Here is a 25300-nt window from a genome sequence, read left to right on the forward strand (position 1 = left end):
CGCAAGATAGAGAATTTGGAGAAACACAACTTTAAGTCATTATTAGAACAAACAAAACAAGATTTTGGCAAATGGTCAGCTTTACCAATTTCGTTAGCAGGTCACATTAATATAGTCAAAATGACAGTCCTACCTAGATTTCTTTATGTGTTTCAGATGATTCCCATTGTTATCCCTATGAAAACATTTAAACAGCTAGATAGACTAATTTCTTCATTTATATGGAACAATTCCAACCCTAGGGTGAAAAAGATGTACTTGGAGGTTCCTAAAAATGCTGGTGGGTTGGGATTGCCTGATTTCCTTTGGTATTATTGGGCTGCTAACATTGCAAAATTAATTCACTGGATTCACACATATGAGAATAAGCAGGGTCCAGACTGGGTTCATATGGAATTATTACCCATCCCTCTACCAACACTCACAACATTGTTACCACATAGCTGTAGTACACAATTCACAAACCCGGTTGTCAACGCTTCACTTAGGATACGGTTACAGTTTTGGAGAAATTTTGATTTAAAACAGTATAGCAGGTATTTCCCAGTAGCCGCTAACCACTTCTTTTTTCCATCTGGGTTTGACAATTTATTCCAGTATTGGCATAGAAATGGTTTGACATTCTTTTGTGATTTGTATCCTGAAAATGTGTTTATTTCATTTGAATCACTCATAAATGACTACAATATACCCAGATCACATTATTTTAGATTTTTTCAGATACGCAGCTTTACCAGAAAGGAGTTCCCCTCATTTCCTTTCCCACCACCTAAGAATCATTTAGATGCAATTCTAGAGCTGGATCCTTATGAGAAGAAGCATGTATCTGTGATTTACAATATGATAGGAGGCTTGAAACCAATATCATGGGATAAAACTAAAATCCCTCAACGACTACTGGAGACAGATATTTGATGTGTTTTCCAGAATCTGCGGTCAGACTATAACACCTGACTATCACACAGCCATTTTTGATGTACCACCCCCTGGCCACAAAGTCTCAAAGTTACAAGCAAATACTTTGGCATTTGCTTCCCTGCTTGCATGCAGACTCATACTTTTTAATTGGAATTCAAATTCAGCCCCGTCATTTCTGCAGTGGTTGAGGGATGTACTATCTTTTCTTCCTTTAGAGAAACTGAGATATAAGATGTGTAAAGCCCACAGAAACTTCACCCTGACCTGGAGTCCTTTTATAGAATTTGTGAAGGTTTTCCCTTTCAATGATATACCCTAACACTAGTTGTACTGAACTGCTAAAACTACTTTATAACATGCCCAAAACATCAACCGACTCAATATATGATGAGAGGTTGCTGCCTGACTATTTTTGTATTTGTTCTTGTATTTTTCTGTTTTTCTAATTTGATTTTTATGTATGAGCCTTGGGGGTAGGGGGGCACATTTTCTTTTTTTTTTTTTTTTGTCTGTTTGTCAGTGTAATATAAAACCGCAAAATAAAGTTTGAAAAAAAAAATGGCTTTAGACACAATTGATACTGTTATCCAATGTAGGACCAACTAGCCATGACTGACCTGAAACAAAGAAATAGCAAATTTTTCACTACCTTGCTCTACAACAATGATTGAAACAATTGTGACCTTAAATTGGCACCAGTATCCACTGATCAACCGATGTCCCATGGGGCAAAGACAGCAATACACACCAGGCCCAATGTGTGACCCAGAAAAACAGTAGACACTCTGAGTTGGCAGGGCAGACCAGATGCCCTCATGATATGCAAAACTCCCTTTAAAAGATTGTCACCTGAGAGCACCATATTGAGAAGTGTAATAATAAACTGTCAAATAAAAGAATACCTCTACAGACCTCACATCCTTTCTGTGACCACAAAGAAGGCTTCACTTTGCCCATCCCTGCTCTGAACAAACCATCAACAGGCCCTTAAGTCCTTTGAATCATTGTTGCATCACCACAATGTGCATGCAATTAACCTCCTTTACTGATAACCTGGTGCAACTTTCCAAATTCTTTTTTTGCAAAATTAAATCTCCTAAAATTCCAACTTAGTCTAAAACTCCAAATTAATGCTTGCTTTCAGATGATGATCTATCCACCTATTATACTCAAAACACAATATTGTACTGTAATATAGTATTTTCTTTCTTCCAGCAATCTCTCCCACCATCACAGTTTGCTTTGTGTTGTTGTGTCTTAGTGTGTGTTATATTTGTGTTGTAGATAGTAGTTGTGGTCCATCTTCACATTTAAGTCCCTAAATTATATAAATTCCAGATACATAGATTTCATAATTAACTTTTTCCTTAAAATCATTTCTAAAAAGTCTGTGTAAAGCTGTTATAGTACTCTTACCTAATCATGTTTCTGACCAAATGCAAAGTTAGATTACAAAGTAATTCTGCATACACATTTATTAGTTCATATGGCCATATATTCTTCATACACCCATGTAGTGCATCATAGCAGTCAACAATTAATGCTTAAGACGAAAAAAAAATGTGTACCTTCTCTCTCCACAAAGAGTCATGATGTTGACAAATACAAGCACCTCTTTGTGTGACCCACAGATGTTCATAGTTGTTTTCTCCCTTTTTTTTTCTTTTTTTTTTTCTTTTAGAATTTTCCAGAATAAAACAATCTGTATTGCATCTAACATTTCAGACACTGTTGTTTCTGGAAGGTGGTACCTGATAAATTCTTCTTGATTATATCCCACAAGGTTTGAAAGTCAACAAGCTATGACTAGTCAGGAGCCAATGTGTAGTTGGCCATTGCAAGAATTCCTGACTATAATCTGACAGAGAGACTTATCTTATAAGACAAAAATATTGTGTAGACTGAACCTGTTATTAAAACAGCTCTGGTATGACATGCCTATGTAACTTAAAATGTAGACAGAAGACAGACGCATGCTTTTTTTTTTCTAAGAAAGACTCAGATAATAAAGCTGAGCAATGAAATGGCACTTACACAGAACTGAGCTAAACTGTTGGACAGAACTCTGAAACTCTGTTAACTCTCTCACTCAGATAACATTTCTGGCTAAAAGTACTTTGAATATAAGTTGCTGACATTGTTTCTGTCATTTTTTGTCTCCTCAGAGCGTTTTAGTGTGTTCCTCCTCCCCTGTCCCAACCTAGACATCTATGGGGAGTGCATGATGCAGATCACCCATGAGAACATTTACCTGTGGGACATCCACAACCCTCGCACTAAGCTGGTCACCTGGCCTCTCTGCTCACTGCGGCGCTACGGACGTGATGCCACCCGCTTCACATTTGAAGCTGGACGGTGAGAGCAGCATGGGTGGGCTGGAGAAGGGAAGGGGTGAAGCATATGTGTGTGCGTGTGTGTGTGTGTGTGTGTGTGTGTGTGTGTGTGTGTGTGTGTGTGTGTGTGTGTGCGTGTGTGCGTGTGTGTGTGTGTGTGTGTGTGTGTGTGTGTGTGTGTGTGTGCGCGCGTGGGTGTGTGTTTGTGTGTGTGTGTGTTTTAGTCCACTGTGGCTGTGATTTTTAACTACTGGGTCAAAAATTATCTGAAGACGATTTTTGTGTTGGGATCACTTTAGGAAAAGTCATTGAATTTCAAGTTGAAAAAAGGTCATTTTGGGGTTTTCTATGCTCCTAAACATAGTGTTGGGTCATTTTTGACTCAAAGACAACACGAGAGTTAAATAAATTCCTGAAAACTACAAGAAAATAACGTGAGTGTCAACTTTGTTACTCTTAGTCCTCTAAGTTACCTTTTCAGGGTAACATACTGTAGTTGACCGGTAACATTGTTGACATTTTGGCAGTTTTCAGGCCTAAAATCAGCATGCCTGCCTATAACCAAACAGCACGTGGCATTTTAAGAGAAAGATTCTCCTTAATATTATATATACATTTTAATAAAATTGAAATTGAAACTTATTTATAAAGATATTGTGGTAACATTGTTGACATGCAATAAATCCACACGACTCACACACTACTTTATATTAAATAACAAAGAAAGAGGAGAAAGAACATATTTTGGAGTCTTGCCAGTCTTTTCTTAAGGAGGAAATGACATCATGTGGAGCAGATCATGTGATTTGGAATTAACACACTTCCTTGAGAGGTGTTTTTGTAATGAGTAACTTAGTTGAAAGTGATTTCTCGGACGCAGGGACAATTTGTTATTTTCCATATAAAACGACATATTGCCACAAAAGAAGTATCTTTCATGATTATCTCAACTTAATAAAAAGAACACAATCAAAACCATTTTTGAATGGTTTCATTTTATTATTGTTTACCTAATTAGAAGGTGGTGGTTATTAAATTCGGACAGTAACTTAGTTGACATTTTAGTGATATCCATTCATTTTTTATTAGTAAGTGATTGTTTCCATAATAAATAATTCTGGAATTTGTAAAGACATGATCATAATGAACATAAAAACATTAGGGTTTTTTTTTCTAAATAAAAATGTATGCAAGATATATCCCATGGACCTCAAAAGTCCCTCAATTATATATTGACCCATATGCATTTGGAAACAATACTTAAAACAAGACACTAATTGAAAATTGTTCTTTTTGCGTCCAAAACATGTTATAATGAAGTCCCATCATCCATGTCTCTCTGCAGACTATTGAGCATACACTCATATGATACTTCACACCTGCAGTTCAGATCAATATATAGCTATAAAAAATGAGTTGCTGCTTTTTTGTCCTATTCCTGTTTTTTTATGTTCATACTTTTCACTTTTTTTTTCACAAAGGAAATACATGTTGTAAGAATGAAACCATCCAAGCATTGCACAGATGTCAGAGATCAAATTCTGTCTGTCAGCAGCTTAAGCAGCCCATTACTGAACCTGATGCGTTTTCTGTATAATAGCTGCAGGCTTCATGCTGTGGTCATGTTGTGTGTAGGATGTGTGACAGTGGTGAAGGACTGTACACCTTTCAGACCAGAGAGGGAGAGCAGATCTACCAGAGAGTTCATTCCTCTACACTGGCCATCGCTGAGCACCATAAGAAGGTCCTGCTGGAGATGGAAAAAAACAGCAGGGTAAGAGCCTGACACACACACACACGCACGCACGCACGCACGCACGCACGCACGCACGCACGCACGCACGCACGCACGCACGCACGCACCCACTGCGTATTTACTTTCTCTTTGGTTGATTAATAACTATATACTCATTTTGTTTTGTTCAGCAGTTACTTTGGAATTGTTACTTTGATGAGTACAATTAGTACTTGTACTGCTGAAGTACAATGTTAAATTGGTGCATAATTATTCTAATCTAAATCTTGTAGAGGGGACATATAGGTGTCAACATATCGTTTTCAAATCTTAATTATTTTTGTTATTAATGTGATGTGATCTCTTTACAAACTGAAAGCTATAATTTACTCAGTAAATTCATATTTACTGTGGATAAAAGGACTATGTCTGTTTTGAAAGTAGTAATGTGGAGAATTTGTTGTGGACCAATTCTTAAGCTACCTACAGATCTGCTCAGCTTTTCAGCATCTTTAGGTGCAATATTATTATTATTATTATTATTATTATTATTATTATTATTATTATTATTATTATTATTATTATTATTATTATTATTTTTTGGTTTCACAGTGTGCAGTCTAACTCTGTTTTTATCAACAGGCAGCTGACAACAACACTGTAGATATTGTATGCTCCCAAAACCATAGCCAGAAGAAATGTGGCAACTAACTGGTGAACATAGAGGAGCATTTAGCAGCTAAAGGATATTGTAATTAGTTGTGCCAGCTCATTACAACTGATTCTAGATGCCTGGCACTCTATACCACTGTATGCAGTGACTGAAATTTACTAAAATCTTTGTAAATGTGTTAAATGTGGTTGTTTCTTGAAACTGCTTTATACTGCTGTTTTTCTAAATCTCTGATGCTGTCTACATATGACTCCAAGTTGCAGTCTAAGGGTTCAGAGGCCAGCTCTTACCCCTGCACTCCTACCGCCATCCTTCCCCGATCCGCCTACTGGCACCACATCACTGGAAGCCAGATTGGCATGGATCCTGGCAGCGGTAGGCCACATGACAGACAATTTTTTCATTTGTGCATTTTTATTGTGTTTGTACATAATAATTATTCCTTAAAGCTGGCTTTTACAAAACATCTGAGGATATCCATTGATTTACACTGCCAGTCAAAAGTTTGGACACGCCTAGTCATTTAATGGTTTTTCTCTATTTTCATGACTATTACATTGTAGATTCTCACTGAAGGCATCAAAACTATGAATGAACACATATGGAATTATGTAGTAAACAAAAAGGTGTGAAATAAATCTAAACATCTTTTATATTTTAGATTCTTCAAAATAGCCACCCTTTGCTTTGATTACTGCTTTGCACACTCTTGGCATTCTCTCAATGACCTTCATGAGGTAGTCAGCTGAAATGGTTTTCCAGCAGTCTTGAAGGAGTTCCAAGAGATGCTGAGCACTTGTTGGCCCTTTTGCCTTCACTCTGTGGTCCATCTCATCCCAAACCATCTGGATTGGATGATGGTCCAACCAAATGCAAACCGAATGGGATGGCATGTTGCTGCACGATGGAGGAGAGAGGGGAGGGGTTACATGTGGAGTTTGATCTTTGTTTAGTATTTCTTTTGTTTATTATGTGTTTTCTTTCATTTGTAACAGACTGTAGTTAATTGCATTAGGTATTTTAAGTATAAAGGATGTTAAATTTTAGACATGTGTAGCGTAACCACTAAAGTAGTTACATTTGCACTAGTTAATAAAGGGGCACCATAATCAGTTTGTCTGAGGAAATTATTACTTTAAACAAAATCTCAAGCAGACTTTGATTAAAATGAAGTTGATCAGTCTAATATCTGGAAGTCTAGAATTCTGATTAAATTGACTCTCAGTTCCCACGCAAAGAAATGCATGAGACCGTGAACTGGTCTAAATGAAAAATGTTTATTAACTATTCTACTAAGACAATACAGGTGAGCTATGTACAGCGAGAAATATAATGTGTGTTTGTGCGTGAGTGTGCGCGTGCGTGTGTGCGTGCGTGCATGTGTGTGTGTGTGTGTGTTCAATGATTTACAGGTTCAAGGAAGAGGGTTATGGTGAAAGAGGATTTTTAGCGGACGATCTAACATAATGAATCGGTAAATTGGGCTACGATCGATATGCTGAAGAGTGGTTAATTTTAACTATCATCAAGTTATTATAACATCAACCCAAATCAGGAACAGATCGAGATTAGCGTTTTCCTACTTTTGTGTAGCGCTGCTTAGGTCGGAGTCTCCCTGGCTGGAATGCAGTGGGTATGCCAGAAACTTCCTCACAAGGAACCCAGGCTTTCTCTGTCCTGAAGCGTCGTGTGGTCACTAGGCAACGAGTTCTGCCATTGGAGCTCTCAGCACAGTGTCGGAGGTCTGCCAGCAGACATCTGATGTAGGCAGGCAGGTGATGAGTCAGGCCGCCGGTGTTCAGTGTGCTGTCTGCGTGTCTTCCAGGTTGATGAAAAATAACTTGTTTAACGGTGGCTCTCGTTATGTTTTCTGTTCAATTCAATTCAATTTTCTTTATATAGTGCCAATTACAGTCAAATTGTCTCAAGATACTTTACAGAACCCATATGCCTGACCCCCAGAGCAACCCAAAGGTGACAGTGGCAAGGAAAACACCATTTTAACTGTGAAAAAAACCTCGAGCAGAACCTGGCTCTTTATGTGGGGAGACCCATCTGCCTGCTGGCCGGGCAGGTTGAGAGGGACAGAAGAGGTAGAGAGGTAGAGGTAGAGGATTAGAGGTAGAGGGGTAGAGGTAGAGGGTTAAAGGTAGAGGTAGAGAGGTGGGGGGCAAGGACCATAAAACACAATTTGATACATGCATGGTAAGACAGATGATACATGCAAAGTACAACTGACATGGAAACTAATTATAGTTTACTGCTATGGTGTACGGCTCTGGCATTAAATATACTACATATATAGCTGGTGGTAAATTCAAAAATATGTAGATGAGCAAATCAAGTATACTAAGGGCAATGCAGAGTAGATTGGTGGAAATGGGCAGCTGGAAGCAGTGGGCTTGAGGAAGGTCAGCAGCAGCATCCCACAGATGGAGACTAGGCCAGTTGGTGGGAGAACAACCACAGATCTGAAGCATCCAGCTCTGGGACCAGGGACACTCAGGGACACAGGGAGAAACAGAGTGAGTGTAATGCAATAATGGTATATATAGTAAATACATAGGTAGTTAGAGAAGGGCTCAGTGCATCCAGAGAGGTCCCCCAGCAGCCTAGGCCTATAGCAGCAGAACTAGGGGCAGACTAAAGGACGTCGAGAGGTGAAGTCAGTTGTGCAAATGAAGACACCAGCTCACCCAGTCAGGGTCCCCCAGTCAGCCCTAACTATAAGCTTTGTCGAAAAGGAACGTCTTAAGCCTGGTCTTAAAAATAGAAAGGATGTCTGCCTCCCGAACCCAAACTGGGAGCTGGTTCCACAGGAGAGGCGCCTGATAACTGAAGGCTCTGCCTCCCATTCTGCTTTTAGACATTCTAGGAACAACAAGTAAGTCTGCAGTCTGAGAGCAAAGAGTTCTGCTAGGATGATATGGTACTGTAAGGTCTTTAAGATATGGTGGAGATTGGTTGTTAAGAGCTTTACATGTCAGAAGAAGGATTTTGAATTCTATTCTAGATTTACCAGGAAGCCTATGAAGAGAAACCAGTACAGGAGAAATATGATCTCTCTTGCTAACTCCCGTCAGTACTCTGGCTGCAGCATTTTGGATCAACTGCAGATGTCTGAGAGAACTTTTGGGACACCGTGAGAATAAGGAATTACAGTAGTCAAGCCTAGAAGTAACAAATGCATGGACTAGTTTTTCTGCATCACTCTGAGACAGGGTGTTCCTGATTTTTACAATATTTCTCAGGTGGAAAAAGGAAGTCCTACAGATTTGTTTTATGTTTGAGTTAAAGGACATGTCCTGGTCAAAGATAACACTGAGGTTCCTCACAGTAGTACTGGAGGCCGATGTAATGCCATCCAGAGTAACTATATGCTTTGAAAACAATTTTCTAAGCTGTTTGGGGCCAAATACAATGACTTCAGTCTTGTCTGAATTTAGTAGTAGGAAATTATAGGTCATCCAGGTCTTTATATCCTTAAGACAAGCTTGCAGTCTGGCTAGCTGATTAGTTTCATCTGGCTTCATAGATAAATACAACTGAGCATCATCAGCGTAACAATGGAAATTAATACAGTGCTTCCTAATAATATTGCCTAAGGGAAGCATGTGTAATGTGAACAGTATTGGTCCTAAGACAGAACCCTGAGGAACTCCATGATTAACCCTAGTATGCTCAGAAGAGTCATTGCTGACATGCACAAACTGGAACCTGTCTGATAAATAGGATTTAAAGCAGTCCAGTGCTGTCCCTTTAATACCAATACAATGTTCCAGTCATTGTAATAAAAGTGTGTGGTTGATTGTATCGAATGCCGCACTAAGGTCCAACAAAATAAGTATAGAGACAGTCCACTATCTGACGCTATGAGAAGGTCATTAGTAACTTTCACCAGAGCTGTTTCTGTGCTATGATGCACTCTGAAGCCTGACTGAAACTCTTCAAACAAGCTATTCCTTTGTAAATGTTCACATAATTGATTTGCAACTGTTCTTTCCAGAATTTTAGAGAGAAATGGGAGGTTGGAAATTCGTCTATAGTTGGCTAAAACATCTGGATCTAGAGGAGGCTTTTTAAGTAAAGGTTTGATTACAGCAACCTTAAAAGCCTGTGGTACATAGCCTGTTACTAGAGAAAGATTGATCAGATCTAACATTGAGGAATTAATTAAAGGTAAAGCCTCCTTGAACAGTCTAGTTGGGATAGGATCTAAAAGACATGTCGATGGTTTGGATGTGGAAACTATTGAAATTAGTTCAGAGAGATGTATGGGAGTGAAAAATTCTAAATATCCATCAGGTCTTACAGCTAATTCTAAAGCATCTGTACTCGATGATACATCTGTTGGCGTTAGCCAAGTAGTACAAAAAGATGGTGGGAACTGAGAGCGGAGACACGGTGAAATTTTTAAAAAAAGGAAAAATGTGATTTATGTTATTTCTTCTTGAAAAGTAGATTAAAACATATAAACTCAGGCTTGTAATTAAGGTGTAATTAAATATTTCGCAAAAATAAAAAGGCGACAAAAATGAGCTAAAGAAAAGAACCCCAAGACAAGGTTAAATTTCAGAGGATAAAAAAAAATGAACATGAGTTTATTGAACATGAATAAAGTATTGATCAAAAACATTCACAGCTGCATGAGAGTGTCTTTTAAGTTGTGTTCCTCCAAAGTGTTAATGTCCTGTATGAGGCTTCATCCCTCCACAGGAGGTCTGAGATTCACACTTATGAATCAAAAGAAACAAATGTTATGCAGTTTTCTCCAGAGAACTGTGGATGGTGAGGGGAAATCACAGCGGTCCTGCTGTAATTCACTTGTGACACTAATGGAGTATCTTTCCTGGGAACGAGAAGGTTTCTCGTTCTGTGCAGTGTCCAAGATGGCAGCTTTTTGTGGGCTCTAGGTCCACAACCTAAACAAAAAGGATTTGTTATCTGGTTTAGCCACTCCCTTGATATTCCAAAGAAGCCAAGCCATGTCTGCTACAGATGTGTGTTTTTTAAATGGAAATGTGGGCAGGTGACTGTGGTGGGAGGAGACTATACAGGCCAGGTGAGCGATCAGCGCAGTGTGAGGCTGAAGGTCTCACTCTGCTGCTGAATCTGCCATCATCCACTGCACCTGGGTGACTCCTTTGTCTTGCTGTTTGTTTGCTGAGCTGTATTTTTTATATGTGAAAACTAAGTTTAAAAAAGAAAAATTGGAGCTCTGGAACAAAATTCCTTGCTGGTCAGCTGCTCTTATTTTTTCATCATGCTTTGCCCTTTGATGCTATTTGGTTCATCCAGATTGTAGAGATGTACCACTATCAAAACCATACAGGGATACATTCAAAGTTTTTGCAATTTTCCAACTGACCTACCTTTAGTTCTTAAAGTAATGATGGACTGTCATTTCTCTTTACTTAGCTGATTTGTTCTTTCTGTAATATGCATTCTAACAGTTGTCAAATAGGGCTGTCAACCAATCTGGGTTTGCAAAGCTGTCATCAAAGCAAAGGGTGGCTACTTTAAGGTATCAAAAATAGAAAACATATTTAGAGTTATTTCAAAATTGTTTGTTTGCTACATAATTCCAAATATCTTGCTTCATAGTTTTAATCTCTTCAGTATGTATCTACAATGTATGTAGAAAGTAGTAAAAATAAAGAAAAAACATTGAATGACAAGGTGTGTCCAAACTTTTGACTGGTAGTGTGTGTTGAGTTTTTACTGCTTACACTTCAATATAATCTTTATTGGATGTGTACATTTAGATTGAAGGTAAGATAAAATCTGTAACACAACTGAGACTGAGAATGTACTGTCTGAGATTTATAACTGATTCTTACCAGTAATGTGATTCGCAGCTTCCCTTAGAATGAAAAGGTCCTTTAGTTTCAGCTGACTGAAAACCTGTAGCCACGCTACGCAAGCTTTCTTCCTGAAAATGAGTTGACAAGGTCCACAACAGTCTCTGTGTGTTGAGAACAAATCTGCCAGACTGACCACATCAGACTGGAAGATGCAAGAGTTCAAACACTTCCTAACACACTGAGCACAATGCATCTGGTGTATGTTACAATAACAGCTGTGTTTCTGTCTGTAGGTGACGCTGCCGAAGATGAGCTACTATCCACACGCCTGCCTCTGGACCACCACTCCACTCTGCCCCTGTCAAATACACATGCACAGTCCCAGCAGCACATACACACACACTCCCTGACACGCTACCCCACATACCCTGGACAGTAACACACATAGCAGAAGACGTGGTCATTGAAAAGGTGGCACAACCATACACACATGCATGCAGGCACACACACTGAAGAAACACACACTCTCGTCTTTCTATCAGCTGAGCAGCCCAACATTACACCTCACAGTATATGTTGTGATTGCAGCTAACCCTGGCCAACATGCCATCTTGAATGTAGAAAGCAGCTGAAGTGAGAGAACAGAATTCTGCAGAGGACTGTGAGGAAAGTGGACTTTCTTCCATGACTGCAGTTCCCAAAGTAGAGGGTGTGATATTTGATGTCTCTGAATGATCCCATTGAGAAACTCTGCTTGGAAGATTGGCATGTATTACCTGCTTCGTAAAGTGAGCACTAAAAGCTCTCAGTATGCTTTAATCCACTATGTTTGTCTCAAAAACATGGTGAAGAGTCTTAAATATTGAAGGGACATTTCAGTCTAAAAATATGGTTTAGATTCTAAATAAAATTCAGTGTAAGATGGGACCTGATGTGGATGTTACAACAATGTAAAGTGAAACAACACAGCATTTTATTTGGGAGCCATTGCTGATCACATCTGCCCAGTTCTTCTCATGCCACAAGTCAGTTGTAGTTTGGATATTCATACACATATGGTGGTCAGTAATATGTGTATAGATGTGCATCTTAAGTGAGTATACAACAGAAGCAAGTACTCCCCTGTGCAACACTTCACTTAAATATCATTTAAATATACTACCTTTCAAAAACTGCATTACTTCTAATTTGAACAGCAGAGTATTCACTCTTGTGCAAAATTAAGAAATAACAGTTTGGATTTTCTATGTTAAAAATACTGACCCCACAGTAGAAGCTCAATGTCACTCAGTACACCTTTCATTATTGAGATTCTAAGCTTTAATTTTTCAGTACCTATGCATTCTTCAGGGCGTATTTTTTCAGCATCTCTTTCCTGTAGGGGTTGTGTTGCTTCACCTTTCTCTTTTAAATAATGCAAAAGTGTTCTACTACATTCAACTCAGAGGACATTGTTAGCGACATCATCATTTTCACTTTGTTCTGTCTTAGAAACTCTTGTGTCAGTTTGGCAGCGTGCCTTGAATTGTTGTCATGCTGAAATATACCTCTTCAACTAGGATTCTTAAATTTAGGAATGATCTTGTCAACCAGTATTATAATATTTTGTGCTCATGCAGTCTTGTGCGTCAATCAGGATTATATATTCACTGTGTTAGTCCTGAATAGGTTCAAGCCAGACATGCTGAATTGAATTCAATCCATCTGAGCTAACAAATTTATCTTGAAAGAATATGCTCCCAATATCATTGGGCTTCTTTTCATTTTCTTTAGCAAAGTTTCATCCTAAAGTTTCCATTCGTAACTGCTCTGACAAGTCTGAAACACTTACCTGTTTTTTATAGTTTGATTGTGAAAATGGCACACTGTCTGTGGCATGATTTTAAAAGGACACAACCACTGTAGCTCTGATTAGTTAAGATATGGCTCAATTTAAACCTCCTGTTCACGGTTAGAGCTGTGTCTCCACGCATGTTTAAATGGTCACCAATCTACTTGTATTCTTTTATGTCTTTGTGAAGTCACCCAGTCCGATTTTTTAATTCTTCTGGCAATTAATTTTTGTATGGACCCTTCATGCAGACATGGAGACAGACACAGCCGGTACGTCCAAAACTGGGAAAGTTCTGGTGTTTACGGTTCACTTGATAACCATTTTCATGCAGCTAGGCTGTGTGGAAAGCACAGTTGTACTCAGTTTTCTTTCAATGATCACGGGTTTTCTAACTTGTGTGTCAGTAATCACAAATGTATTGACGTTTGCTTCAACTGATATTGCACAGTGGTGTAACTATCTCTATTGTATACTGTAGTATTGTTAAAAGTGACATGCTAGCTTCAATAAGACATGAAAACTGACAGCCCACTGTAGTCTATATGTGCAACACTTTATATTATAGGCCCATACATTTACTTAATAAGTACCATCCATTCATTATCTATACACTACTTACTCTGAATTAGGGTTACGGCAGGATACACCTTGGACAGGTCGCCAGTCCATTGCAGGGCCACACATAGAGACAGACAATCAGGCACACTAACACTACACACTAACATTTACACCACTGGACAATTTATAGGTGAACCCAAGGATGTCTAGCAGTTAGGTGACAGTGCTAGCTAATGCATCACCGTGCCGCCTTAATAAGTACCTAATAACATAAATTTTAGTAGGGTATCAAGAAAAACAGTAATAATAGTGTCACTGGGGATTTGTTTAAAAGAAATGCAATAGCATGATGAGGAATTGAATTATACAAAACATCACAGAACAAGTAACTTAGAATGAAGCGCTTTCACTCCTTCTTTTAATGGGGTAATTTGGGACACATATGAAGATTTTTACGATTTCTTTAATGACAAAATAGGCATATTTAGGCCTTTACAGACAGGTGTATGTGGTCATGTAGTACCTGCTGAGATTTGGTGTTCATTGTTTAAGTGAGGAATTTATGAAATGTCACATTTTGGTCAAATTACCGCAGTTTTTAAATGGCGTGTGTACAGTGGGACTAGCAACGTTGAATCTGATGGTCAAGCTTGAGTTTCTCACCCCAAGAATGACAGATTCCAAATGAATACCATGGGATTACTGTCAACAAGGCTACTGTGTTACAGTGCTTGTTGAAATACTGCGTGGTCCAAGGCTGCATTCATCATTGGAAATACACTGACAGCTGGACAGTCCACGTGGAAGATCCCCAGTGTACCGATGCCAGTTGACACACTTGTATGAAGAACACTTGATAATTTTACTGTCCCCGTTTATTTTTTGATTTTGCTGATAACTGATGTAACTTCACAGCAAAAGGATCTGTTTATGGAGGTTCTGAACTGCTCTGAAATGGAGAATGAAACTGTGATCACATCAGTTTTATTGGAGTGGCTCTTGTGCTACACTCGACATCCAACAGAAGAGCTTCAGACATTCTTTGGAATGTATCCTTTTACACCTCCGGGTATCCACATGTTTTTTGAGCTGTACTTGCACAACCTTATTATTTTCGTATTATTTAAGAGCCAAAGGAGAAGAGAGGCTGACAGTGTCGAGTTCAATAGATATGAATTTTTAACAAGCTCATATGACACATTTGGATTGATGCTACCAGTATCTGACATTCAGAGCTTTATATTTGCCATTTGATATTCACTTTACATTGTTCATTTTTCTTTCATCATAGAATGACAAAACCCTAAATAATGAAATGGGAATTTTCCAGTGGAACACAGGAGAAGAACTGGAAGACAAATTTAAACATTAGCCAACATAGCTTCTCAGAGGGGCACTGGGTGAGGATTTTTTCCTGCCTTAAGGTCACACCGGAGAGGCACTTGTTCATTTGATCAAAGGGCACATACTGTAGACCACACAAGTGACCTGTGAGGTGACAGCAGGGACCATGGAGGAGAAATCCTGATTTTGGAGCAGGGCTGTAGCAGGGCATGAGCAGGAAGGTAATGTCACAGTTCAGTAAAGGTTTCCTCACATACATTGATCAGACATAACATTATGACCGCTGACAGGTGATGTGAATAACACTGATTATTTCTTCATTATGCCACCTGTTCATCTCCAAAACCGCAGCTTTAATGGGGTGTTCCTGGTCTGCAGTGGTCAGTATCTATCAAAAGTGGTCCAAGGAAGGAACAGTGGTGAACCGGCAACAGGGTCATGAGTGGCCAAGACTCATTGATGCAAGTGGGGAATGAAGGCTAGTCCATGTGGTCAGATCCAACAAACGAGCTACTGTTGTAGAAATTGCTGAAGAAGTTAATGCTGGTCAGAATTACTATTGCAACAACACATCATCAGAAGGGTAAAACTAACCTGTCTCACGACAGTTTAAATCCAGCTCACATTCCCTATTAGTGGGTGAACAATCCAGCACTTGGTGAATTCTGCTTCACAATGATAGGAAGAGCCGACATTGAAGGATAGAAAGTGATTGAAAGATAGAAAGTGTCAGAATACACAGTACATCACAGTTTGTTGCGTACGGGGCTGCATAGCTGTAGACCAGTCAGGGTGCCCATGCTGACCCCTGTACACTGCTGAAAGCATCAACAATGGGCATGTGAGGATCAGAACTGGACCACAGAGCAATTTCAATTCAATTCAATTCAATTCATTTATACAGCGCCAATTGCAATTCAAATTTTCTCAAGATGCTTTACAGAACCCATATGCCTGAACACGCAAAGCAAGCCCTAAGGCAACAGTGGCAAGAAAAAAAATTCCCTTTTAATGGGAAAATTGAATTGAACTGAATTAGGGCTGACTCGAGTGACCCCGAGGGGGTCAGTTGGAGTCCGCATGTACAGGCCACAGCTGACTCCTTCTTCATCGTCTGTATTGGTCTCACTAACTGCTGAAGCTAGTTCTCCAATCAGCTAAACAGTCTCAATAATCCCACGGTGTAGAAGGTTCACAGGAATTTTATTGAAATGTTGTGAAACTGAAAACACAGAACAAACAGAATACCACTGTGAGCCACCAGCATTAAACCAAAGCCCAAAATTAGCCCAAAAGCCTGACGCTAGCTTAGCCACGTAATGATTAGCATCATCAAAATATGCATTTACACCACTTCAGACAAAAAATATGCAACGGTTAAAGTCAGCATATATTGTCAGCCTAGTATACTCACAGATGTTACTTTGGCAAGAGTCAAATGGATGAACCCATGTAGGATATGAGCAGAACCCGGTTCATATGGGGGACCCATCTGTTGCTGGCCGGCGGATTGAGAGGGACAGAAGAGGTAGAGGGGGTGGGGAGAGGGAGACGGACAGGAGAAGGGTGAGGAGGGTGGGAGACAAGGAACATATAACACACAATTGGATACATGCATGATAAGATAAATGATACATACAAAATACAAGCTAACATTGAAACGGATTCATAAGTTTACTGTTAAGGTGTAAGGCTCTGGCATTAAATGTACTACTTGTGTCGCTGGTAAGTAAGATTCAAACAGAGTGTAGATGAGCATATCAAGTATGGTAAGGGCGATGCAGAGTAGATTGGCAGAAATGGGCAACTGGAAGCAGTGGGCTGGAGGAAGGTCAGCAGCAGCATCCCACAGTAGACATGATGGAGACTAAGTCAGTTGGTGGGACAGTAACCACAGATTAGAATCATCCAGCTCTGGGACCAGGGACACTCGGAAAAGGTCACAGGGGGAACAGAGTAAATGCAGTGCAATAATTGTATATATAGTAAATACACAGGTAATGAGAAAAGGGCTCAGTGCATCAAGAGAGGTCCCCCAGTAGCCTAGGTCTATAGCAGTGTAAAAAGGGGCATAACGAAGGGACGTTGTGATGCCCCCAGTGTAATACACTGTGTTGTTATATACTGGTTATTGTTCTTTGCAACAGCACCAGTGGTCAGGCATGTTTGCTGCAGGTATCCCAGTTAGTAGGGTCACTTCCTGTTTATGTCCTGTTTGAACCGGAAGTATAAAAGTCCGCTAAGTCCGTGATGTCCGTTGTTATACAAAATAGTGTAAAGGCTGACCAGTGCTACCTTGGACATGAGCGAAAACACTCTGTGTTAATGACAAGACTAAGACTTGGACACTGTGGACTGGCATGGGATTTAGCTAAAATCGGCAAACATAAGGACGGATTATGTGGAGCCTGCGGGAAACAGCAAACTGTGAAACATCTGCTTATGGAGTGCAGCCTGTTTGAGGAACAAAGAAAACAGTTATATGCCAAGATGTCACATGACAGAATGGAATCAATCACAATGAGGAGTCTCCTTAATCCCAGAGAGAACCAGGCAAGGACGGTGAACGCAGTCCAGAAGAGGACAGAAGAGGTAGCAAGGTAGAGGGGGAGGGGGAGAGGGAGATGGAGGGAGAGGGGGAGGGGGAGAGGGAGATGGAGGGAGAGGGGGAGGGATGGAAGAAGAGGAGGGTGGGGAACAAGGAACATATAATACACAATTGGATACATGCATGATAAGATAGATGATACAAAGTACAAGCTAACATTGAAACTGATTCATAAGTTTAGTGTTATGGTGTAAGGCTCTGACATTAAATATACTACATACACTATACTGCCAAAAGTATTCGCTCACCTGCCTTGACTCGCATATGAACACAAGTGACATCCCATTCCTAATCCATAGGGGTCAATATGACATCGGTCCACCCTTTGCAGCCATAACAGCTTCAACTCTTCTGAGAAGGCTGTCCACAAGGTTTAGGAGTGTGTTTGTAGGAATTTTTGACCATTCTTTCAGAAGTGCATTTGTGAGGTCACACACTGATGTTGGACCAGAAGAACTGGCTCTCAGTCTCCACTCTAATTCATCACAAAGGTGTTCTATCGGGTTGAGGTCAGGACTCTGTGCAGGCCAGTCAAGTTCATCCACACCAGACTCTGCCATCCATGTCTTTATGGACCTTGCTTTGTGCACTGGTGCACAGTCATGTTGGAAGAGGAAGGGGCGAGCTCCAAACTGTTCTCACAAAGTTGGGAGCATGGAATTGTACAAAATGTCTTGGTATGCTGAAGCATTCAGAGTTCCTTTCACTGGAACTAAGGGGCCAAGCCCAGCTCCTGAAAAACAACCCCACACCATAATCCCCCCTCCACCAAACTTTACACTTGGCACATTGCAGTCCGACAAGTATCGTTCTCCTGGCAACTGCCAAACCCAGACTCGTCCATCAGATTGCCAAATGGAGAAGCGTGATTCGTCACTCAAGAGAACGCACCTCCACTGCTCTAGAGTCCAGTGGCGGTGTGCTTTACACCACTGTATCCAACGCTTTGCATTGCACTTGGTGATGTATGGCTTGGGTGCAGTTGCTCGGCCATGGAAACCCATTCCATGAAGCTCTCTGCTGAAGCACTGTTCTCGAGCTAATCTGAAGGCCACATGAAGTTTGAAGGTCTGTAGCAATTGACTCTGCAGAAAGTTGGTGACCTCTTCGCACTATGCGCCTCAGCGTCCGCTGGCCCCGCTCCGTCAGTTTACGTGGCCTACCACTTGGTGGCTGAGTTGCTGTCGTTCCCACACACTTCCACTTTCTTATAATACAGCTGACAGTTGACTGTGGAATATTTAGGAGCGAGGAAATGTCACGACTGGATTTGTTGCACAGGTGGCATCCTATCACAGTTCCACACTGGAGTTCACTGAGCTCCTGAGAGCGACCTATTCTTTCACAAATGTTTGTAAAAGCAGTCTGCATGCCTAGGTGCTTGATTTTATATACCTGTGGCCATGGAAGTGATTAGAACACCTGATTCTGATTATGTGGATGGGTGAGCGAATACTTTTGGCAATATAGTGTATAAAGCTCGTAGTAAAATTCAAACAGCGTGTAGATAAGCATCTCAAGTACAGTAAGGGTGACGCAGAGCAAATTGGTGGAAATGGGCAACTGGAAGCAGTGGGCTGGAGGAAGGTCAGCAGCAGCATCCCACAGTGGACATGAGATTAAGTCAGTTGATGGGACAGGAACCGCAGATCTGAAGCATCCAGCTCTGGGACCAGGGACACTCGGAGAAAGGACAGAGGGAGAAACAGAGTGAATGCAATGCAATAACGGTATATATAGTAAATACAAAGGTAATTAGAGAAGGGCTCATCAAGAAAGGTCCCCCAGCAGCCTAGGCCTATAGCAGCATAACTAGGGGCATAACTAAGGGACGTTGAAAGTCAGTTGTGCAAATGAAGACTCAACTGATCCCCTCAGGGTCACCGCCCTAACTACAAGATTTGTCAAAAAGGGAGGTTTTAAGCCTGGTCTTAAAAATAGAAAGGGTGTCAGCCACCCGAACCCAAACTGGGAGCTGGTTCCACAGGAGAGGTGCCTGATAGCTGAAGGCTCTGCCTCCCATTCTACTTTTAGAAATTCTAGGAATAACAAGTTAGCTTGCAGTCTAAAAGCAGAGAGTTCAGCTTGGATGATATGGTACTATCGGGTCTTTAAGATATGATGAAGATTGGTGGTTAAGAGGTTTATATGTCAGAAGGATTTTAAAATCTATTCTAGATTTCACAGGAAGCCAATGAAGAGAAGGCAATATAGGAGAAATATGATCTCTCTTACTAACTCCCATCAGCACTCTCATTGCAACATTTTGGATCAGCTGTAGGTGTTTGAGAGGGCTATTGGGACATCCTGATAGTAAGGAACTGCAATAGTCAAGCCTGGAATTAACAAGTGCATGGACTAGTTTTTCCTGCATCACTCTGAGTGACACGGAGGTTAGGTGAGAGCTCAGGCGCAGGAAATAAACAGTCGGGGATAGGGTGTAACTCAGGTTTATTTTCAATGTCCTCTGGGACAACAACAGAAGTCAAGACATACCATGAACTAAAAATAGAGCGCACTAAGCTCTGAATCCTCTAGCGGCACCTAAGGGCCGGGCGGAACTATAACGAGACAAAAATAATAACCTACTCGCGGTAGGTAACACGTTAGCGAGAAATGGCTCTCCTAAGAGCCACCAACTTGAGGCCGTCTTCACAGGGATAGTGAAAGGGGTTACTACAAACAGAAATCTACACAACTACACTGTGCTCCTAACGAGAGCTATACTATAACGGGACAGCAAACTCACGAAGTACATGGGGGATACTCAAACTGGCTCACAGCTGAGGCAGCCAGGGTTAGGAGCAGCACAGGTGAGTGTCTCCTCAGCTCGGAAGGTCCAGAGTCCAGTACTAACGGCTCCATCGGCAGGAACGGGTGGGTCCAAAAGGAACATGGCTTTCTTGCTTCTCTCTGGTTTCTTCTTCTGTCTTCTTTTTACGCTCCCACACTGAGAGCTGGGTCGTGTCTGTTTATATAGTGAGCTGGAGGAGGATGATCAGTTTCACCCACTGAGCTGGCTGATTGTAGGTGATGGGAAACACCTGTTGCCCCTTCTGTGTTGCTGGGCTGCCTTAAAAGGCAGGAGGAAGAAGAGGGGAGGGCACTAACTCGGCCTGGCAGCAGCCAGCCTGACACTGAGACAGGATGTTCCTGATTTTTACAATATTTCTCAGGTGAGAAAAGGAAGTCCTACAGATTTGTTTTATGTGTGAGTTAAAGGACATGTCCCGGTCAAAGATAACTCTGAGGTTCCTCACAGTATTACTGGAGGCCAATGTAATGCCATCCAGAGTAACTATACGTTTTGAAAGCGAGTTTCTAAGATGTTTGGGGCCAAATACAATAACTTCAGTCTTGTCTGAATTTAGTAGTAGGAAATTACAGGTCATCCAGGTCTTTATTCAATTCAATTCAATTCAATTTTATTTATATAGCGCCAATTACAGTCAAATTGTCTCGAGACGCTTTACAGAACCCATATGTCTGACCCCCAGAGCAAGCCAAAGGGCGACAGTGGCAAGGAAAACACCCTTTTAACAGAGAAAAAAACCTCGAGCAGAACCCGGCTCTAATGTGGGGGGACCCATCTGCCTGCTGGCCGGGCGGGTTGAGAGGGACAGAAGAGGTAGAGAGGTAGCGATAGAGGGGTAGAGGTAGAGATAGAGGGATACAGATAGAGGGGTAGAGATAGAGAGGTGGGGGGTGGGACACAAGGACCATAAAACACAGCTACACATCTGAAGCATCCAGCATCCAGCTCTGGGACCAGGGACACTCGGAGAAAGGACACAGAAAGAAACAGAGTGAATGTAATGCAATAATGGTATATATAGTAAATACATAGGTAGTTAGAGAAGGGCTCAGTGCATCAAGAGAGGTTCCCCAGCAGTCTAGGCCTATAGCAGCATAACTAGGGGCAAACTAAAGGGACGTCAAGAGGGGAAGTCAGTTGTGCAAATGAAAACACCAGCTGACCCCGTCAGGGTCCCCCAGTCAGCCCTAACTATAAGCTTTGTCGAAAAGGAAGGTTTTAAGCCTGGTCTTAAAAATAGAGAGGGTGTCCGCCTCCCGAACCCAAACTGGGAGCTGGTTCCACAGGAGAGGTGCCTAATAACTGAAGGCTCTGCCTCCCATTCTACTTTTAGAGATTCTAGGAACAACAAGTAAGCCTGCAGTCTGAGAGCGAAGAGTTCTGCTAAGATAATATGGTACTATCAGGTCTTTAAGATATGATGGAGATTGGTTGTTAAGAGCTTTATATGTCAGAAGAAGGATTTTGAATTCTATTCTAGATTTAACAGGAAGCCAATGAAGAGAAACCAATAGAGGAGAAATATGATCTCTCTTGTTAACTCCCATCAGTACTCTGGCTGCAGCGTTTTGGATCAGCTGTAGATATTTCAGAGAGCTATTGGGACAACCTGATAATAAGGAATTACAGTAGTCAAGCCTAGAAGTAACAAATGCATGGACTAGTTTTTCTGCATCACTCTGAGACAGGATGTTCCTGATTTTCACAATATTTCTTAGGTGGAAAAAGGAAGTCCTACAGATTTGTTTTATGTGCGAGTTAAAGGACATGTCCTGGTCAAAGATAACACCGTGGTTCCTCACAGTAGTACTGGAGGCAAATGTAATGCCATCCAGAGTAACTATATGCTTTGAAAGCAATTCTCTAAGATGTTTGGGGCCAAATACAATGACTTCAGTCTTGTCTGAATTTAGTAGTAGGAAATTATAGGTCATCCAGGTCTTTATGTCCTTAAGACAATCTTGCAGTCTAGCTAGCTGATTAGTTTCATTTGGCTTCATAGATAAATACAATTGAGTGTCGTCAGCATAACAATGGAAATTAATACAGTGCTTCCTAATAATGTTGCCTAAGGGAAGCATGTATAATGTGAACAGTATTGGTCCTAAGACAGAACCCTGAGGAACTCCATGATTAACCCTAGTATGCTCAGAAGAGTCATTGTTGACATGCACAAACTGGAACCTGTCTGATAAGTAGGATTTAAACCAGTCCAGTGCTGTCCCTTTAATGCCAATAGAATGTTCTAGTCGCTGTAATAAAAGTTTGTGGTCGATTGTATCGAATGCTGCACTAAGGTCCAATAAAATAAGTATAGAGACCAGTCCATTATCTGACGCTATGAGAAGGTCATTAGTAACTTTCACCAGAGCTGTTTCTGTGCTATGATGCACTCTGAAGCCTGACTGAAACTCTTCAAACAAGCTATTCCTTTGTAAATGTTAGGATCCTGCTCTAGCCCCTGCCCTTCTTTCCCCTTTTCCTCTTTTTCCTCCTTTCTCCCCCGAGTCATGATTTGTTTCTGTGTTGACCTGTCTCTCTTTGGCTCCCTCTGTCTGTCTGTCACCTCTCCCTCATGTGTCTCTCTCTCTCCCTGTCTCTCACCCTCCTGCTTCACCTGCTTCACCTGCCTGCACTCTGTCTTGCTGATTGCTTCAATGAGTTTCAGCTGCAGCAATCAGTTCACACCATTCACCTGTTCTCCACCTCACCTCCACCTATTTAAGCTCTGCCTGTTCATTCACTCCCTGCCGGATCATCGACCCACATGCCCTCTGTTCTTGCACTCTGTTTTTGGACTCTGTTTTTCCCCTCCTCTGGATTTCCCTCACTGGGACTCAGCAGTTCTTTTGGATTCTCGCTAGCCCTGTTTTGTCCCCAGCCAGTAGCTCCAGTCTCATCTCCGTTCACCCCAGATTCCCCGAGCCTGCTTCCCTACCCCTTCTGTTCAGTTCCCCCATTTTTGTAAGTACCCCTCCTTTGCTTAGTTTTGTTAGTTCTAGTTTGGTGATCTTCCGTTCTTAAATTCATAGTGTTTGTTAGTGGTTTGGTTTAGTCTGTTTTCCCCTCGGTTATCATTTTCCCCATTTTGTGAGTATCCCTCTTTAGCTTAGTTTTGTTAAGTCAGTTCAGTTTGTAGATTTCCGTCTTTATATTCATAGAGTTTGCTGTTAGAGTTTAGTAGTTTTGGTTTGGTTCCCCCCCCCCCCCCAGTTCAGTTCTGTGTTCCTGTATTGATTAGTTATTTAGCAAAATAAATCTCTTTCAGTTATTCATTTGTCTGTCAGTTTCTGTGAGTCTGCGCTTGGGTTCTCCAGCTCCCCCCCGTAACAGTAAATGTTCACATAATTGATTTGCAACTGTTCTTTCCAGAATTTTGGAGAGAAATGAGAGGTTGGAAATTGGTCTATAGTTGGCTAAAACATCTGGATCTTGAGTGGGCTTTTTAAGTAAAGATTTGATTACAGCAACCTTAAAAGCCTGTGGTACAAAAGCCTTTATGTCCTTAAGACAATCTTGCAGTCTGACTAGCTGATTAATTTCATCTGGCTTCATAGATAAATACAACTGAGTGTCGTCAGCGCAACAATGGAAATTAATACGGTGCTTCCTAAAAATATGGCCTAAAGGAAACATGTATAACTAACTATAGGAACTAACTGTACGATTTGTAAAAAAGAAAGGTTTTAAGACTGGTCTTAAAAATAGAGAGGGTGTCCGCCCCCTGAACCCAAACTGGGAGCTAGTTCCACAGGAGAGGCACCTGATAACTGAAGGCTCTGCCTCCCATTCTACTTTTAGAAATTCTGGGAACCACAAGTAAGCCTGCAGTCTGAGAGCAAAGACTTCTGCCCAGATGACATGGTACTATCAGGTCTTTAAGATATGATGGAGATTGATCATCAAGAGATTTATATGTCAGAAGAAGGATTTTAAATTCTATTCTAGATTTCACAGGAAGCCACTGAAGAGAAGCCAATACAGAGCGATTACAGAGCCAAACAGAGAGCTATTGGGACATCCTGATAGTAAGGAATTGCAAGAATGGAAGATGGCAATGAAAAAGGGTTCCTTGTCTGATGAATCATGTTTTCTTTTACATCACGTGGATGGCTGGTTGCATGTGCATCACTTACCTGGGGAACACATGGCACCAGGATGTGCTATTGGATAAAGGCAAGCCGGCGGAGGCAATGTGGTGCTTTGGGCAATGTTCTGTTGGGAAACCTTGGGTCCTGCCATCCATGTGGATGTTACTTTGACATGTACCACCTACCTAAGCATTGTTGCAGACCATGTACACCCTCTTGTGGAAACGGTATTCCCCGATGGCTGTGGCCTCTTTCAGCAGGATAATGTGCCATCCCACAAAGCAAAAATGGCTCAGGAATGGTTTGAGGAGCACAACAACAAGTGTTAGGTGTTGACTTGGCCTCCAAATTCCCTACATCTCTATCCAATCTAACATCTGGGGGATGTGCTGGACTAACAAGTCCAATCTATGGAGACCCCTCCTCGCACCTTACAGGACTTAAAGGATCTGCTGGTAACCTCTCGGTGCCAGATACCACAGCACACCTTCAGGGGTCTAGTGGAGTCCATGCCTCAACGGGTCAGGGCTGTTTTGGCGGCAAAAGGGGGACCAACACAATATTAGACAGGTGGTCCTAATGTTATG

At 41.2% G+C, this 25300-nt stretch overlaps 1 protein-coding gene across 5 annotated transcripts in view; it reads left to right on the plus strand.

Moving 5' to 3' along the window:
- Positions 1 to 14836, plus strand: part of dok4 (docking protein 4) — a 133936-nt gene extending 119100 nt beyond the window's left edge. For all 5 annotated transcript variants that reach the window (XM_055012070.1, XM_055012078.1, XM_055012073.1 and 2 more), the window contains 4 exons: positions 3084 to 3273; positions 4887 to 5025; positions 5917 to 6034; positions 11757 to 14836. In XM_055012070.1, coding sequence (XP_054868045.1) covers positions 3084 to 3273; positions 4887 to 5025; positions 5917 to 6034; positions 11757 to 11902 — 593 coding nt within the window. In that variant the 3' untranslated portion in view covers positions 11903 to 14836. The remainder of the gene's footprint in view (positions 1 to 3083; positions 3274 to 4886; positions 5026 to 5916; positions 6035 to 11756) is intronic.
- Positions 14837 to 25300: the final 10464 nt, after the last annotated feature.

The sequence above is a fragment of the Amphiprion ocellaris genome, chromosome 1 (genome assembly GCF_022539595.1).
Source record: "Amphiprion ocellaris isolate individual 3 ecotype Okinawa chromosome 1, ASM2253959v1, whole genome shotgun sequence".
In the NCBI taxonomy this organism is placed as follows: domain Eukaryota; kingdom Metazoa; phylum Chordata; class Actinopteri; family Pomacentridae; genus Amphiprion; species Amphiprion ocellaris.